Source organism: Neofelis nebulosa, chromosome 10 (genome assembly GCF_028018385.1).
Source record: "Neofelis nebulosa isolate mNeoNeb1 chromosome 10, mNeoNeb1.pri, whole genome shotgun sequence".
Lineage (NCBI taxonomy): Eukaryota > Metazoa > Chordata > Mammalia > Carnivora > Felidae > Neofelis > Neofelis nebulosa.
In genome coordinates this window covers 46,315,091-46,332,243 of record NC_080791.1, presented here as the reverse complement: position 1 = coordinate 46,332,243, position 17,153 = coordinate 46,315,091, and the positions used below count along the sequence as shown (strand labels likewise).

The following is a 17,153-nucleotide window of genomic DNA, read 5'->3' as shown; positions in this document are numbered from 1 at the left end:
AACAGTCACTTAGGGAGACTGACACTAAAGAAGTAGTACACATGGTAAAGACAACAAAAGAAAGTAGAGGAGCTGCAAGGAGGAGGGAGTAATTAATTGTTAGGGCTTATTGGTGGAGGCTTCCTATAGATGTTGACCAAAAAATGGTTGGTTTTGTGTGTGTGTGTGTGTGTGTGTGTGTGTAATGTGTATCACAGAAATTTTGAAAAATGGGAAAGGAATAGATACAAAAAAATCACCGATTATACATATATTTATATTTGAAACATATACACACATTTTAAGTACAACTGAGATCATATCATATGAAACTTTGTTATACTCAACAATAAGTGGTTAACATTTTCCCATGGCTTTGAATGTCCAGAACATGAACAAATAATTGCACATCATTTCATTAATTAAACCTTTTGTTTAACTCATCTCCTTTTGGATATTTAGATTATTTTTAGTTTTTTAATATTATAAACCATACTGTGACAATATAGCTACACATAATTCTCTGCATGCACCTGAATATTCTATAGAATAAAAACTTTAAGGTAAAATTTTAGAGGTAAGAGATGAGCCCATTTTTCATGCCTTTGATACATGCTCCCAATTATTCTCAGGAAGGTTATATCAAATTATCTTCCCAGTAGCAGAAATATGAGGGACTGCTGTCTTCTCCATAGTTTTGTTAATACTGGACATTGTACACTCCAATGGATTCCATTCTTACCCAGGGTAAAAGCCCTTGCCATGGCCTCCAAGAGCCTGTTTGGTCTCTGATCTCTCTCCTACTTTCTGTCTGCTATCTCATCTTTCTCTGGCTACTTTGAGCACAGGTACACTCCCACCTCAAGGACTTTGTACTCATTCACTCTGCCTGGAATGCTTTTTGCATCAGATATTTGATTATTATTAACCCCTCCTTCTTTCAGCTATTTACTGAAATATCACCTTCTTGGTACATCTTACATGGGCGTTCTGTTTTATGGTTCAATACTCCATCCCTCCAGCATTGTAGGGCATTTATCACCTTCACACATTCTATTTTTTAAATAAGTTTATTATTTTGAGAGAGAGAGTGTGTGTGTGAGCGGGGGAGAGGCAGAGAGATAGGGAGAGAATCACAAGCAGACTCCAATACTCAGAGCAGAGCCTGATGTGGGGCTCAATCCCACAATCCTGAGACTATAACTTGAGCCGAAATCAAGAGTCAGATGCTCAACTGACTGCGCCACCCAATCACATATACTATTGAATTGACTTACTTGTTTATCAGCTGGCTGTCAGTTCTTATCAGAATGTTAATTCCATAAGGACAAGGATTTCTTTTTCTTATTTTTTTTTGTATATTTTGTTTTTTACTGCATCTCCCATGCCTAAAACAGTGCATATAATAAGCACAATACATTTTGTAGAATGAATACATTTTATACCCATTTCATAGCATTGGTAACTGAGATTTTTTGCAAGATGACCCAGGTTGCCTAATGCCAGTCAACTTGTAAGCAAAAAAGCTGGGATTCAAACCCCAGTTTATTTGACACAAACCATGGATTCTTAACCTCAATACATATAGATCCTCTAGAAAGATCGCTAAGATTATTTTTCTTTCCCTTATATTTGTGCTTGCTTCCCAAATTATCATAGCTCATGTCAGACTTAATTCATTAATTAAATTAAATTAAATTCATTCATTAATTAAACATTAATTCATGTTGCACTGTTTTTATAGCTTATCATCTCCACATTATTTGAAAGATTACAATAAAATGAAGCATAAAATTTCTCCAGCCACTGGTTGCCAGGATCATACTAAAGCAGGACAGGTACAGTGTCTTCAAACAAAGTTCTCTTTCTGTTTCTGACTTCTGTTTCTCAGTAAGAGTTATGGGAATTGCTTTTTTTTTTTCAATGTATGGACATGGTTCAAATACTCAGGACCCCAAATTAGACTCCAATAAACATATCTATTAGTTAAAATCTACTAGGGTTAACACAAATAGGGTTGGTATATCTCTTTCTAATTTTCACTTGCTACAAATACATTTCTTTTTTGAGGTAAAGAGAGGGTGCAGTGAGCAAGGGCGGGGTGGGGGGGGAGAGAGAGAGAAGTGGGGCTCACCCAACGCAGGACTCGAACTTGCAAACCATGAGAGATCATGACCTGAGCCAAAGTCAGATACTTAACTGACTGAACCACCCAGGCCCACCTGCTATAAATACTTTTGATCAAATGAGAGTTCAGTAAATCCTCTTGGATATTTGTGGAGCCCACTTTGCAAGACTCATGTTTCTAATTGCCAGCAATACATTCGTTTATAGAGTATGTTGCTTGACATACTCAGTCTCTGGAAAGCTTGTGAAGGGAACGTGAAGGAAAACAAGTAAAAGGCAAAAAACTCAGTTTGTCTTCAAACTCGGTATTGTAGGAATTGTGTTATGTGTGTCTGCAACGAGCGCTGCGCAATTTGCCATGGCACCACAGCAGCGAGAGGAAGAGGTGGGAGAGAGAAAATGAGCAACACATTCGGCAGTATCAAATGATGAAGGATCAAGAGGAGCTCCAGAAACACCAGGTAGTTCAACACTCCGACTGAAGAATGGGACCGTAGGAACATGATTTTAAAGGGCCACGTTAAATGCCCCGTCATATGTCTGTACTGTAACGTATTTAATCATTTCCTTATTGTTGGACTAAAACTTGGGTTGTATCCAAGTTTTCATAATAGTGAGCAACACTGGGATGAATGTCCAAGCAGCTGAATGTTTGTACCTGCCACTGATTTCTCCCTCTCCCCAACCCCCAAGGACTTAGTTTTAAAGGTGGAACTCCTGGATTTATATGGTTTTATTTGTGATTTCTAATACAACATAACCAAGGCTTTCCCCTTCAAATCTATGGCCTATCTCAAGCAAGCAAAGAGAGGATGGTACCTACATATTTGCACTGTCCAGATTTCTGTGGTCTCCCATAGTTGACCATACTGCTCTTTCCTGCATTTGTGATACCAGGTAACCACTTAAGAAATCTTCCATTCCCTCTTACGATTCCCACAGAGGTGCTGCCTAAAGCCACAAAACAGGAAAAAAGAAAAAAAAACCTTCCCCAACCCACTTTTATAAACCTATGAAGCTTTATAGAAAGTACCATTGCCTCCAAAAGGCGAGTTTCTACCTCGGTTGGATTATTATAATGTAATAGAATTAATTTTTTTTAACGTTTATTTATTTTTTTGAGACAGAGAGAGACAGAGCATGAAGAGGGGAGGGTCAGAGAGAGAGGGAGACACAGAATCTGAAACAGACTCCAGTCTCTGAGCTGTCGGCACAGAGCCCAATGTGGGCTTTGAACTCACAGACCGCGAGATCACGACCTGAGCCGGAGTCGGACGCTCAATCAACAGAGCCACCCAGGCGCCCCTAGAATTAAATTTTTAAGGGCTGTATTTTCAGTACGTAATTTTTTGTTTGTTTTCAAAGATGAGAAATCTGGCTAATAGAGTACAGAATCAAAAAAATGCTGCCTATAATCTTGGAGTTGCTGAAGCTATAAGAATCCACAAGAAGGAGAAACCTGAATTTTGTGTGAGTCTTTTCAAAATTTCTGTTGCTAATACCTGCAAATACTATAAGTTAATCATGGATTTTAGTTTTCTCAATTACTACCTTTATTCTTTGTTGCTTTTTGGTATTTTAAAGTAAATGACTGCTTCTCCTTCATTCCAGAAATCTTTCCTATTTGATAAACGGCCACTCAGTTCTGAGATTAATGCTTTTAAACAAGAAGAATATTCCCAAAGTCTCCGGAAACAAATGGATAACAGACGGGAAAAGCAAATAAAACAAAGACAAAACAGAGAGCTGATGGACCGCCTAGAACAAAAGCATCTCACAGAGGAGTGAGTCTGGTTGACAGGCTCTAAAAACGGGTTCAGAATTTTCACGTGAAGCTTATTTCCATGTGGGATTCAATCAGCATTGGTAGTTTCATTAGCGCAACTATAACCAACTGAGCCAACCAACCCAGCTGGCAGCCAGTACCACAGCATAACATTTCATTAGAAAAATGAAAAAAGCTGTCATTATTATAATTATCATTATAGTGATAGCAATCTATAACTGATTATAGAGAATCATTTTGTATTGTTTTGTGATCACTAATACTGGTAGATGAAGGAGGGGACTTGTCTTGAACAAGCACTATTCCCAGCTATTTCCAGTCAATCTCAAGTCAAAGCTGGGGTTTAATGTCAGTACCAGTATCTCACAGGGGAACCCGGGGACAGGAATGTGGGGGAGAGGGGATCTAAGAGGACTAGAATCAAGGACTAAAAAGTCATGTAAAGAATCCTTCCCTCTGCTCACCCCCATAGCTCCTTGGTAGACATCATCTTTATTCCAGCTCAAACCTGGATGAATGTTAGTCTCAATTCTGAATATTCAGGAAAGAGAATCTGATTGGTATTGTTCAGATCATCTGAGGTCTGGGATAGGGTCAGAGTTCAAACCTGCCTAAGGGCGAGTCACACTTCTACTGAGGTCAGGAGAGAAATTAAAGAGGCTACTGTAGTGTGAGAGAGACTCTTAAAACAAATAATAAGCTAGCTTTTGGGACTGAAAAATTATTTTTCTACAAAATGTTTATGTTCCATTATACTCGCTTTATAGATCATATGGGTTCCCTCTAGGTTGCATATAACAGAATCATAATTTATAATAGGAAATATCACTTTCTTAAAAAGGAGTCTTATGGTGAATCGTTTTGTAGAAGAAATAGACACTTCCTGCTTTCCTGTCACAGTTTTTTAAAGCACAGGGGTTGGGGGGGGGTGGGGGGGTGGTGGGAGGGTGAAGGAGGACCTGTCTTAGTGGTAGTGAATTTGGACAAAATGGTCATTCCTCTGCTTACACTTGTCCTGTCTGTCCTCTATTCAACACATTGTCCACTAGCCTATGCATTTGAATTACTCCTTTCTTTCTTAAAATGGAAGCTCCTAGAAAGAAATGCCACTTTTTATTTACCAGGCTCTCACTCCTATTGATACTTATTAAATACATTTTAGTGATGTTAATCTGTATTACTAAAGACAATAACGAACGTCGCCCCCGCCTCCTCTTATCTTTAATTGCTAGACTTGCTGCACAGAGAGACAAATACATCAGAGATAAGATGGAAGACGCCCAGTGTTATAAGAGAGCTTTGGATGCACAGGTAAGGGGACAACTGTTATTTCAAAGTTATGCAGTTCTGCAGTAGCATTCTAAAAATACGTATAAAACTGTAGCCTTGTGTGTTACCCATTTGGTGGTTTTTGCAGCCCTTGTTCCTGCCTCTAAGGGACTGGTATTTTACTATGCTACACTGTTGTGCGTAAGGTTTATTGCCTGGTATCATTCTGATCCGTATTATATGTGTCCCTGTTTCAGATAAAGAACAAATCCATGTACATGTCCACGTTTGAGCCAGAGTCTTGTGAACCCATCTTTGCTAAGGATGAGAGTGAAATGATGGTGCAAAAGCGAAAGCGAGACCAGAAATACATGAAGCACCAGATGGAGACTGCTGCTAGCCAGCAAAGGAGAACCATCCTGCAGCACCTGGTGGGCCAAAAGCAGGATTTGCAGATGCTTCAGAGGACACAAAAAGAGTAAGGGACCCCAGGTCTTTCTTCCTCCTCCTCCTTTCCTGCTCCCCTCTCCACATTCCCCTTCTCTTTCTCTCCTTCTCCTACAACAGCACAGAAACAATAATAATAGTGAACACATTGAGGAGTTACTATGTACAAATATTATCCTTCAAACTTCATCTTGTTTCGTCCTCACAATTCACTCAATGAAGAAAGGTTATTGATTAAAAAAAACAACAACCCAACCAACCAGTCTCGATCCACCCCTCTCACCAGTTACCTTTCCATATTTTTCCTTCCCTTTACAGTACAACTTCTTAAAAGAGTTGTCCAGTTGTTGGAAATACAATGTGAGCCACAAAGCAGCTATTTTTCTCAACTAGACACAGACATGAAACTTGGGTCGTTTCTCCAATAAACCCTCTTCCTCCTAAGAACTGTTCATGTAGTAAGCTGCACTGATGACGGCTGGTGAGGGATGGTGAAGGTGGCAACGTAGGCAGAGGAGGACTTTATGCCTTATCAATGCAAATACCTTTAAATTCAAACATCAAACACCCAGTTTCTTTCTTTTCCTTTTCTTTTCCTTCCCTTTCCCTTCTTTCCTTTCCTTCTTTTCTTGTTTGATTTGATGAGTTTATACATTATGCTGACCACAGGTGTAGCTACCATTTGTCCCGTTACATTGCTAGTACAATATCACTGACTGTATTCCTTATGCTCTGCCTTTTATTCCCATGACTTACCATTCCATAACTGGAAGCCTGTATCTCCCACTCACCTTCACCCATTTTGCTTGATCATCCCCCCCCCCCCCTTCCCTCTGGCAACCTTCAGTTTGTTCTCTGTATTTATAGAGCTGATTCTGCTTTTTTGTTTGTTTATTCATTTTTTTTTTTTTTTTTTAGATTCCACTCATGAGTAGAATCATATGGTATTTGTCTTTCTCAGTCTGACTTGTTATTTCACTTAGCATAAAACTCCTTGGGTCCATTCATGTCATCTCAAATGACACAATCTCATCCTTTTTTTATGGCAGTGTAATATTTCACGGTGTGTGTGTATGTGTGTGTGTATATATATACACCACATTTTTCTTATCCATTCATCTATTGGTGGATGCTTGGATGCATCCACATATTGGTTATTATAAATGATGCTGCAATAAATTTAGGGGTGCATATATATTTTTGAATTAGCGTTTTCATTTTCTTTGGGTGAATACCCAAAGGTGGAATTACTGGATCCTGTGGTAGTTCTATTTTTAACTCTTTGAGGAAGCTCCATACTGTTTTCCACAGTGGCTGCACCAGTTTGTATTCCCACCAACAGTGCACTGCACAAGGGTTCCTTTGTCTCCACATCCTCACCAGCACCTGTTGTTTGTTGTCATTTTGATTTTAGCCATTCTAACTGGTATAGAGTGATAGGTCATTGTGGTTTTGATTTGCATTTCTTTGATGATGAGTGATGTTAAACTCTGTCCACTTCCAAGCTCCATGACCTGGGCCAAATCGCACACACACAGGGTTCTTTGGGCCCTCTTTTCCTCACATGAAACATAAGGATAATATACCTGCCCTACCTCTCCTTACTGTGAGAATTATATGAGTATGTATTTGAGAACGTTTTTGGTAACCGCAAAGCTCTGAACAAATATGAACTGAGGTCTTTACTTGGTTATCTCTCTTGTTGAAGCTCTGGTCACAGACCCCCTTTTCTGTAGGGGTCAGGTCCTTGTCTCCTGTTTCTATATCCTTTACTAGTTATTCCATATTCTCTCACTTTTCTTTTCGAACTTCTCTGTCTCTGGTCCATCTCAGGATGTCATCTGAGGCAAGTAGAGGGTCACTTTCTTTCAGAGGGGGTCATTTAGTCACTATGAAACAAACAGGCCTGCTAAAGTATTTTTACTTCTTTTTCTTTAAACTTTTCTGCTTTTGTTTATAAAAAATATAACAAATTATGCTTATTAAAATAAGTCAATTGGTGGGGCGCCTGCGTGACTCAGTCAGTTACGTGTCTGACTCTTGATTTTGCCTCAGGTCATGATCTCGTGGTGTCTGAGTTTGAGCCGCATGTTGGGCTCTGTACTGATGGTAGGGAGCCTGCTTGGGATTCTCTTTATCTCCCTTTCTCTCTGCCCTTTCCCGCATGCTCTCTCTTGGTCTCTCTCAAAATAAATAAACTTAAAAAAAAAAGTCAATTGGTGGAGAGATTAAAAAAAGGTTAATAATCTCCCCCCAGCCTTCTATATTTTTTTCTATTCTTTACAAATATATTCAAATAATATGCATATTTTTTTCCTTCCATTTTTGTAAATGAAAATAAGAGCTGTGAGATCTTATACATTACTCTGCAGCCCAATCTTTCTTTAACCTAATAATACATCATTAGTTCATGTTCAGATCAGTACATAGAAACGAAATTCATTCTTCTTCAAAAACAGCATGATATCTATAATATGGATTGCTATAATTTAACTTTTGCATTATTGATGAACATTCACTCTGTTTCCAGATGGTTTGCTATTACAACAATTTTGCATTAAACATTTTTAATATATACCTTCATACTGGTTCTTTTGTTTCCATTGGATAAAATCCTAAAAGTGGAATTGCTGGATGCCAGCGTATGGCACATTTTAAATATCACCAGATACTGACAGTTTGCTTTCTAAAAAGGTATGGCAATTTGCTTCCAACAGCAGTCTTGTGGGAATCCTAGTTTGCCTCCCCTGTAGCCCCACTTCATTTTCTCACTTTCTTAGCATCTAAATTAAACTGAATTTTTAAACTATCCTTTTAAAAAGAATACAATTATAGCCAAAAAGCTTTTGAAAAGCTGCTCAACATCACTAATCATTAGGGAAAATGCAAATCAAAGCCACAGTGAGATAGCTGCTTACTAACACATTGTTTCCACTTTCTGAACCGTGGGCAGGTCAGCCTTATTCGGCTGTCAGCTGTCATTGTTTGTACTGTTTGGAATAGATGTCATTTAGCTTTTAACTAAATGTGTGCCTCCAAGCTAAGAAGTGTTTCATGTTTTACTGAATATTTACTTATCTAGACCTGAGAGACAGGGATTCTCTACTCCAGTGAATAAAGGTAGCAAAATCAACTCCAGTGAATAAAGGTAGCAAAGTAGGATGGTGAGATTGCAAATGTAGCTGTGTTTTGTATTACACAATTTAATAATTTAATTCCAATCACATATCCATCCCGGAGGCCAAGTCTATGGACAGTCTGAATGAAGTAAGCAGTTAGCAAATTGTTCATTTTTCTCCTTGCAACTCATTTATGTAGATGGAAGAAAAAATCTTACACTGTTTAAGATCTGTATATCACTGTAATGTATACAGGTGAGATGGCTATCTTTTCTTCCCCCTAGGGCTTTATGCAAAGAAAACATATGTTTGCAGAATAACATCTTAAGGTTTCACAAATTCAAAGATAAAATGTGCTATCATGTATTTTGTATTATAAAATCTGTGCTTTGATTGTCTTGTGAAATGTCCAAATCAAGAATAATTATAGATTTTTCTTATACCACATGCACCATGAAACATTTAACAAGTACTTCTTTTAGACTATGCAAAAGATTAGAAAGGAAGAAAACTGTCGATTCAGTGGTAGACAAAACCATTAAGGTGCAATTATGATGTAAAAAGGAAAGATAAAGAAAACTAAGGCAAGCAAAAACAAACGCAAAAACTAAAACTAAAGAAAAAAGAGAAAGATACTAGGGTCACATTCGTTAGGATGGCTCCTATCAAAACCCAGAAAATAGTAGGTGTTGCTAAGGATGTGGAGAAATAGAAAACCCGGGCACAATTGATGAGAATGTAAAATGGTGCAGCCGCTATGGAAAACAGCATGGCAGTTACTCAAAAAATTAAAAATAGAATTACCATATGATTCAACAATTCCACTTCTGCGTAAAAGAATTGAAAGCAGGATCCTTTTTAGAAAATTAAAAAATTATTTTATTTTCACTCCAGTATAGTTAACATGAAATGTTATACATAACATATAGTGTAATATAACATCGTACGTTTTAGATGTACGATATAGTGATTCAATAATTCCATGCATTACTCATTGCTTATCAAGGTAAGTGTACTCTTAATCCCTTTTACCTATTTCACCCATACCCCATCCACCTCCCTCTGGTAACCACCTGTTTGTTCTCTATAGTTAAGAGTCTGTTTTTTGTTTTCTCTTTTTCTCCCCTTTTTTTGTTTGTTTTGGTTCTTAAATTCCACATATGAGAGAAGTCATCTGGTATTTGTCTTTCTCTGACTGGCTTATTTTGCTTAGCATTATAACCTCTAGACGCATCTGTGTTGTTGCAAATGGCAAGGTCTCATTCTTTTTTATGGCTGAATAACATCCATTGTATGTGTGTATATGTATACATACACACACACACACACACACACACACACACACACACATATCACATCTTCTTTATCCATTCACCTATTGATGGATGCCTGGGCTGTTTCCATAATTTGGCTATTGTAAATAACACTACAGTAAACATAGAGGTGCATATATCCCTTCAAAGTAGTGTTTTTATATTCTTTGGGTAAATACCCAGTAATGCGATTACTGGATTGTAGGGTAGTTTTATTTTTAATTTTTTGAGGAACCTTCATATTGTCTTCCACAGTGGCTGCACCAATTTGCATTCCCACCAACTGTGCATGAGGGTTCCTTTTCCTCCACATTGTCACCAACACTTGTTTCTTGTGTTTTTGATTTTAGCCATTCTGACAGGTGTGAGGTGATGGCTCATTGTGGTTTTGATTTGCATTTCCCTGCTGATGAATGATGTTGAGCATCTTTTTATCTATCTGTTGGCCATCTTTATGTCTTCTTTGGAGAAATATCTGTTCAGATCCTCTGCCCAGTTTTTACTTGGATTATTTGTTTTTTTGGTGTTGAGTTGTAGAAGTTCTTTATATATTTTTTATTTTGATATGGTCCCAATAGTTTATTTTTGCTTTTGTTTCCCTTTTCCCAGGAGACATATCTAAAAAGATGTCATGGCCGATGTCAGAGCATTACTGCCTGTGCTCTCTTAAGGGATTTTTATGGTTTCAAGTCTCATGTTTAGGTCTTTAATCCATTTTGAGTTTATTTTTGTGTATGATGTAAGAAAGTGGTCCAGGTTCATTCTTCTGTATGTCGCTGTCCAGTTTTCCCAATACCATTTGTCAAAGAGACTTTTTCCCATTGAATATTCTTTCCTGCTTTGTTGAAGTTTAATTGACCACATACTTGTGGATTTATTTCTGGTCATTCTATTCTATTCCATTAATCTATCTCTGTGTCTATTTTTTGTGCCAGTACAATACTGTTTTGATCACTACAGCTTTGTAATATGACTTGAAGTCTGGAATTGTGATGCCTCCAGGTTTGGGATTTTTTTTTCTTTCAAGATTGCTTTGGCTATTTGAGGCCTTTTGTGTTTCCATACAAATTTTAGTATTATTTGTTCTAGTTCTGTGAAAAATGCTTTTGGTATTTTGATAGGGACTTCATTAAATCTATAGACTGATTTGGGTATATGAACATTTTAACAATATTTGTTCTTCCAGTCCATGAGCATGGACTGTCTTTCCATTTGTTTGTATCATTTTCTTTAAAAAAAATTTTTTTTTTGTTTATTAATTTTTGAAAGAGAGAGAGCACGAGCAGGGGTGGGCAGAGAGACAGGGGGACACAGAATCCAAAGTAGGCTCCAGGCTCTGAGCTGTCAGCACAGAGCCCGATGCGGGGCTCGAACTCACAAACCGCAAGATCATGACCCAAGCCAAAGTCAGATGCTCAACCTACTGAGCCACCCAGGAGCCCCTGTTTGTATCATTTTCAATTTCATTCATCAGTGTTTTATAGTTTTCAGAGTACAGATCTTCTACCTCCTTGGTTAAGTTTGGTGCAATTATAGATGGGTTTATTTTCTTAATTGCTCTTTCTGGTGCTTCGTTATTAGTGTATAGAAATGCAACACATTTCTGTACATTGATTTTGTATCCTGTGACCTTACTGAATTCGTTTATCGGTTCTAGTAGTTTTTTTGCTGGAGTTGAAAATAAGATCTTGAGGAGATATTTGCGCTCCCATGTTCATAACAGCCTTCAGTAACCAAGAAAGGGAAGCAACCCAAATGTCTGGCCACAGAGGAGTGAATAAACAAAATGTGTTAACGCGCATACAATGGAATATTACTCAGCCTTCAGAAGGAAGGAAATTATGACACATGCTACAACACAGATGAACGTTGATGACATTATGCTAAGTAAAATAAGCCAGTCATTATAATACAATACAAAATATTGTATGATTCCACTTCTATAAGGTTATCAGAGTGGCTAAATTCATGGAAAAAGTAGAACAGTGCTTTCTAGGCACTAGGGGGAGGGAGAAATGAGAAGTTGTATAATGAGTATAGAGTTTCTATACTATTTAAAATAGTATAGAACTATTTAAAAAATAGTTTCAAACAGAGAGGGAGGCTAACCATAAGAGACTCTTGAATGTGGAGAACAAACTGAGGGTTGTTGGGGGAACCGGGATGGGGGGGATGGGTGATGGACATTGAGGAGGGCATTTGTTAGGATAAGCACTGGATGTTGTATGTAAGCGATGAATCATGGGAATCTACCCCCAAAACCAAGAGCACACTGTTTACATTGTATGTTAGCTAACTTGACAATAAATTAAAAAAAAAAAAAAAAGAGTTCTGGATATTGGTTGCACAACAATGTAAATGTACTTAATGCTATGTATCTGTACTCTTAAAAATTTTTAAGATGGTCAACTTTATGTGGTTTTTGTTACAATTAAAAAACACTATGAAAAGGAAAAAAAGGTTATGAAAGAAATATATAATAGGTACCATTTAGTCATTGAGCTCTCATTGTGTTATAGGCATTGGTACTTTCTGTATATTATCACATTTAATCTTTATAATGACCACACAATAGCTGAATTGCTCAATGCTCCTTGGAGGAAAACGTGGCCATGTTTATTTTAGGAAAAGCAAACCAGCACACAGTCCATTACTGATTTTTATCAGAGGGTCCTGACACCTAGTGGCAGTGGCTGCCTGTAACACAAAGCCTGGCAGAGCAGACTAAATCAACCTGCACATTTAGTGAAGTCCTTTCTAGACTTTAATGAGAACTGAAGGTAAGAGTTTCAGTCTGGCAAATAGACACATATAAATAATTTGAACCAGGTTTAAGATGATTCACAACAGCAGTGGCTACGTGTCTGGAGACTAGTAATAGAGACACTTTTCATTGGGAATTCTGGGAAATGGTACTTGAAGAGAGATACACCGTAATTACTTCTTTGATGTCTTTACTTTCACCAGACATTCCTCTTTTTTTTTTTTTTCTGAACCTTCTTCACAATGTTACATACTTTCTTGATTTCATTTTGTTTTGCCTAGTCACTTCTGTTTCTTTCCCTGTTTCTAGCCATTCATTTGTATTCCTGTCTACTTTGCCTTGTAACATGCCTGTAGCAATTCGGGCTGATTACTGACAGTTGAGTGACTGGAATAAAAGGAAAGAAACCTAAAGTAGAGGAAATCCATTTGAGATGATTCTTCAGATTAGTTAAAATTAGCTTCAAAGGAAATTAATGGCTTTAAAGGCTGAATTTGTTCATTGGAAAAAGGTTTCAATCCTGCTAATTTAAACCAGAATTGAAGATGAAAGGTCCCAGACCAGTAAACTATTTGAGACCTATAATATTTTTAGTGTTTTTCTCAATGTTCATTCCTTTCAGTGTATTTCAAGGAGTAGTGAACAAAACCAGAATGTCTTCTGGGTAATCTACCATAAAGGAATGGGGCTTCCAGGGTGGGTGCATGCCCTCCCTGGTATTGTGATTGTGAACAAAACCAGACTCTGCTGTTGTCTCCAGACGCCTGGCAGACAGAAAGGCTGAGATGGAGCGGGTGAAGAGAATGAACGAGAGCTTGCTGAAGGACTGGGAAAGGAGTGCCGCAATGAAGAAACAGCGGGACATGGAGGAGAAGGCTTTCCAGAGGTAATACCCAATTGGAACCAGAAGTTTTTTGCAGAGAAACCCCCTCCACTCCTTGTTTACTTTCCTGGAATCCTGGGATGGCACACAGGTTTCCAGTGCCAACTCCCATTGATTAGCAGTGGCTACCTAGTGAACCTGGTGGAGAAAAGAATTCTGGGTTCAGTAGGAAATGCTGTGGTGATGTATTCGAAATGTCTGCTATGGATATGGGATTGGAGAATGCTGTGATGTGTGTTATATGCTTGCCATATTTGCCCTAATTTTTGCCTCTGTTTAGGGTAGTTTATTTTCATATTGTGGAGGGTAGGGAAGCATGGGGTGGGGGAGGGTAGGAATTCTCCCTGGAAATAACTAGCTGGAAACAGGGAGAGGGAGTTTCTATCTGGACACATCCAAGTCTGACAGAATGGTCATTTAAGAGCAGAGTCAAGGGGTTGTAAGATTGGCAACTGGGAAAATGAAATGCCTGTTACAGAACCAACCCAAGACCATGTTCCTGAAATGTATTATATCCATATCCCCTCTTCCCAGCTACCGATTGACAATCTAGAATCAAGGACTCTAGTCATGGCTTTGAGAATTAATACTAAATTTGCAAAGGCAGCTAATCTTTTTGTCTTTTATTTGTAAGATGAAGAAAGTAAACACCAGCCTGACATAGCTAACACAGGAATTTTGTGATCAAATAAAGAGATGGAAAAACATTACACTTAAAAAAAAATTTTACAAATGTAAGGTATGATTTCATAGTATGTTAAAACTTGAACAGACCAAGCCTATGTAGTCACATGTTATTAAATCCTGAATAAAGCAAAATAATATTTTAAATTCCCACATATCAACTAATTTTTACCATAGTTAAAATTTGTCATAATAAATCTTGGTCTGTAACTCTGTTCTAAGATATTGTTTTAAGGCATCTCTTACCTGTCTTTCTAATGGGTAGAACCCATATTTTGTTACAATGGGACTAAGAGGGATGATGTAGCAATGAAGTTCCAAAGTAGAAGTGGGGTTGTTTGGCTTAGAGAAGACGAAGGGGCACTGAGGTTTCAAGGCATTTTCCTTTTTTTTTTTTTTAAAGCTTATTTATTTGTTTACTTTGAGAGAGTGAGAGAGCATGACTGGGGGAGCGGCAGAGAGGGAGGAAGAGAGAACCCACTGCCAGTGCAGAGCCTAATGTGGGGCTTAAACTCATGAACCATGAGATCATGGCCTGAGCTGAATGAAGTTGGATGCTTACCTGACTGAACCACTCAGGCGCCCCTCAAGGCATTTTCTTAATGTTGGGGAAAAGCAGGTAAAAGGCAGTGACATTCATGCTGGTGAGATTTTGCTGGATTTCGGAAGACTGCTTGGCCAACGTGGTGATAAAGGATAGAGGAGACATAGGAAACAACCTTGAGTGTCAGGATATGGCAGGGTCATAGCAGGGACGTGGCAGAGCAATCCTGTTACCTGAAGACCGAAGCCAAGTTGTGGGCAGGGCCTCAAGCAGGAGCAGGTTAGGAAGAAGGAATTGGTTGCTGTTAAAAAGAAAACAAAGCAGAAGCAAAAACAAACTTCCCATGAATGCAGTTAGCACATGATACTCCATCCCAACACCAAAGCAAGCCAGGTAGGTCCCCCCTGAACACTGCTAACATTATTTGTTCTTTTACCTTGTAAGGCTGTCCTTGATGCTCCTTTTTACAGAATTCCAATCATGTAGAAATGTTGGTAGGGTAGGGGAACACACCAGGGACTGTCCTGCATAATCAAGAAAAATTGTTGACATGCAAAATCAATTACTGCCATCCCTTCATCTCTGCTTTGAGCCCCTTTTGTCCTCCTACTCTTTGTCTCCACCCCCTCTCCTACCCTTAACCATCCAGAGGGCTCTGGACTCCTAGACTTACCTTATAAGTCTACTCTTAACTGTCTGCTGGGGCTTAAGTTAACCAGCAGCTTAATGGCCTGCTCTCCCTCTCAATGCTGTCTTTCCCCGGAGAGCCTGACAGATAAAAGTGTATCCACATGGCAAAGCTTTGAAGACACCTGTTTGCTGGCTGTGTGGTCTTGGGCAAGTTATGTTTTTTCTGAGGGTTTAGGTGGGTGGGGCTGGGGAGAAGCGCTGGGGTCAGACGGTTGTGAAGGCACCAAGTCTTATATTTACTGGAAATAGCAGACATGCCAACAGCAGAACATGCCAAGCTGGGGTGAGCTGCAGGAAGCCGTGTGGACGGGAGAGATGGCAGGTGGGCCCTCACAGGCAGGCATTAAGCTCCTAGATGGTAGGTATGTGCCTTCTCTGCTGCATCACTTCTCCGGCACCGGCTTCTAAGCTAGGCCCCAGCACGGACTCAGGGAGCCCCTAATAATGACCGCCTGTCCTTGCCTCTCCTCAGGTCTTCAAACAAGCTCTTTATCCTGGACCAGTGCGAGAGATATTTGCGCTGCAAGCAATGCCAGAGGAGCACCAACAATAAGGGCAGGAGCAACGTGTGGCCGCTCAACAAGTACCTGCCTGGCTCGCAGTTCTTTTCATAAAACCCACTGCTTGGATCTATGTTTTCCTCTGGAAAATTTTTATCTTTTAAATGTTGGAGACATGATGGCGAAACTACTGATTTTTAATTTGGAGGCAAAAAGTTATTGTGTTGTTTTGGTCCTTTCAAGAGTAGACTGCTTTTTAACCCCTTGTTGAATTCACATAGGCAGGGGCTCCCTTTCCCACCTTCCTCCCCTGCCCCACAGAACCCTGCTGCCATGGGGGCTGGGACGGGGACCCAGCCTCATTCTGGCCGCAGGGTTGCTGCTGACCCAGCAGCATAGATAAGACAGGAAAACTTTATCTTTTTTTCCATGTATAATGAATAGTGTCCTAATAAATATTTTCTATGCGACTGGCTGTGCATAATGGTAAATCTTACCTCCCTCCCCGGAGAACTGCATACGCGAACGTTCTAGAGGTAGATTAGGTTATTTGCCACAGGTGATCAGAGCAACGCTTTCTGAGCTTTCCAGCTGAAGACACACCTGGAGCTTTGTTGGGACCTCCGGGGATATCATTGCCTTGGTGCCCTTCTGGTCAAGCATTCCGTTAGAGGCTTATTGTTGGGCTACTTGGGTGCTGTGGGAGGAGCCTGGCTGGCCTGCCAGGTGCCGCCGCCTTCTCTCCTTGCTTCCCTTGCATCCGTGCTTGAGCTGCATGTGCTGTGGAAGAGGAATATCTTTCTGCTAAAGGACTGATTTCCAGTTAAGGTATGTGTGTTTTAAACCAAAAACTTTGGGGGCGCCTGGGTGGCTCAGTCGGTTAAGCGTCCGACTTTGGCTCAGGTCATGATCTCACGGTTCGTGAGTTCGAGCCCCACATTGGGCTCTGTGCTGTCAGCCCAGAGCCTGGAGCCCGCTTCAGATTCTGTGTCTCCCTCTCTCTCTGCCCCTCTCCCCCACTCACATTCTGTCTCTCTCTATCAAAAAA

The 17,153-nt window shown here is 39.5% G+C and overlaps 1 protein-coding gene across 4 annotated transcripts in view; it reads left to right on the top strand.

Moving 5' to 3' along the window:
• CCDC81 (coiled-coil domain containing 81) overlaps positions 1-16,575 on the top strand; it is a 38,088-nt gene extending 21,513 nt beyond the window's left edge. For all 4 annotated transcript variants that reach the window (XM_058687544.1, XM_058687547.1, XM_058687546.1 and 1 more), the window contains 8 exons: positions 1,724-1,817; positions 2,421-2,567; positions 3,472-3,576; positions 3,718-3,890; positions 5,125-5,203; positions 5,419-5,639; positions 13,565-13,690; positions 16,078-16,575. In XM_058687544.1, the coding sequence (XP_058543527.1) occupies positions 1,724-1,817; positions 2,421-2,567; positions 3,472-3,576; positions 3,718-3,890; positions 5,125-5,203; positions 5,419-5,639; positions 13,565-13,690; positions 16,078-16,219 (1,087 nt within the window). In that variant the 3' untranslated portion in view covers positions 16,220-16,575. The remainder of the gene's footprint in view (positions 1-1,723; positions 1,818-2,420; positions 2,568-3,471; positions 3,577-3,717; positions 3,891-5,124; positions 5,204-5,418; positions 5,640-13,564; positions 13,691-16,077) is intronic.
• The last annotated feature ends 578 nt before the right edge of the window (positions 16,576-17,153 follow it).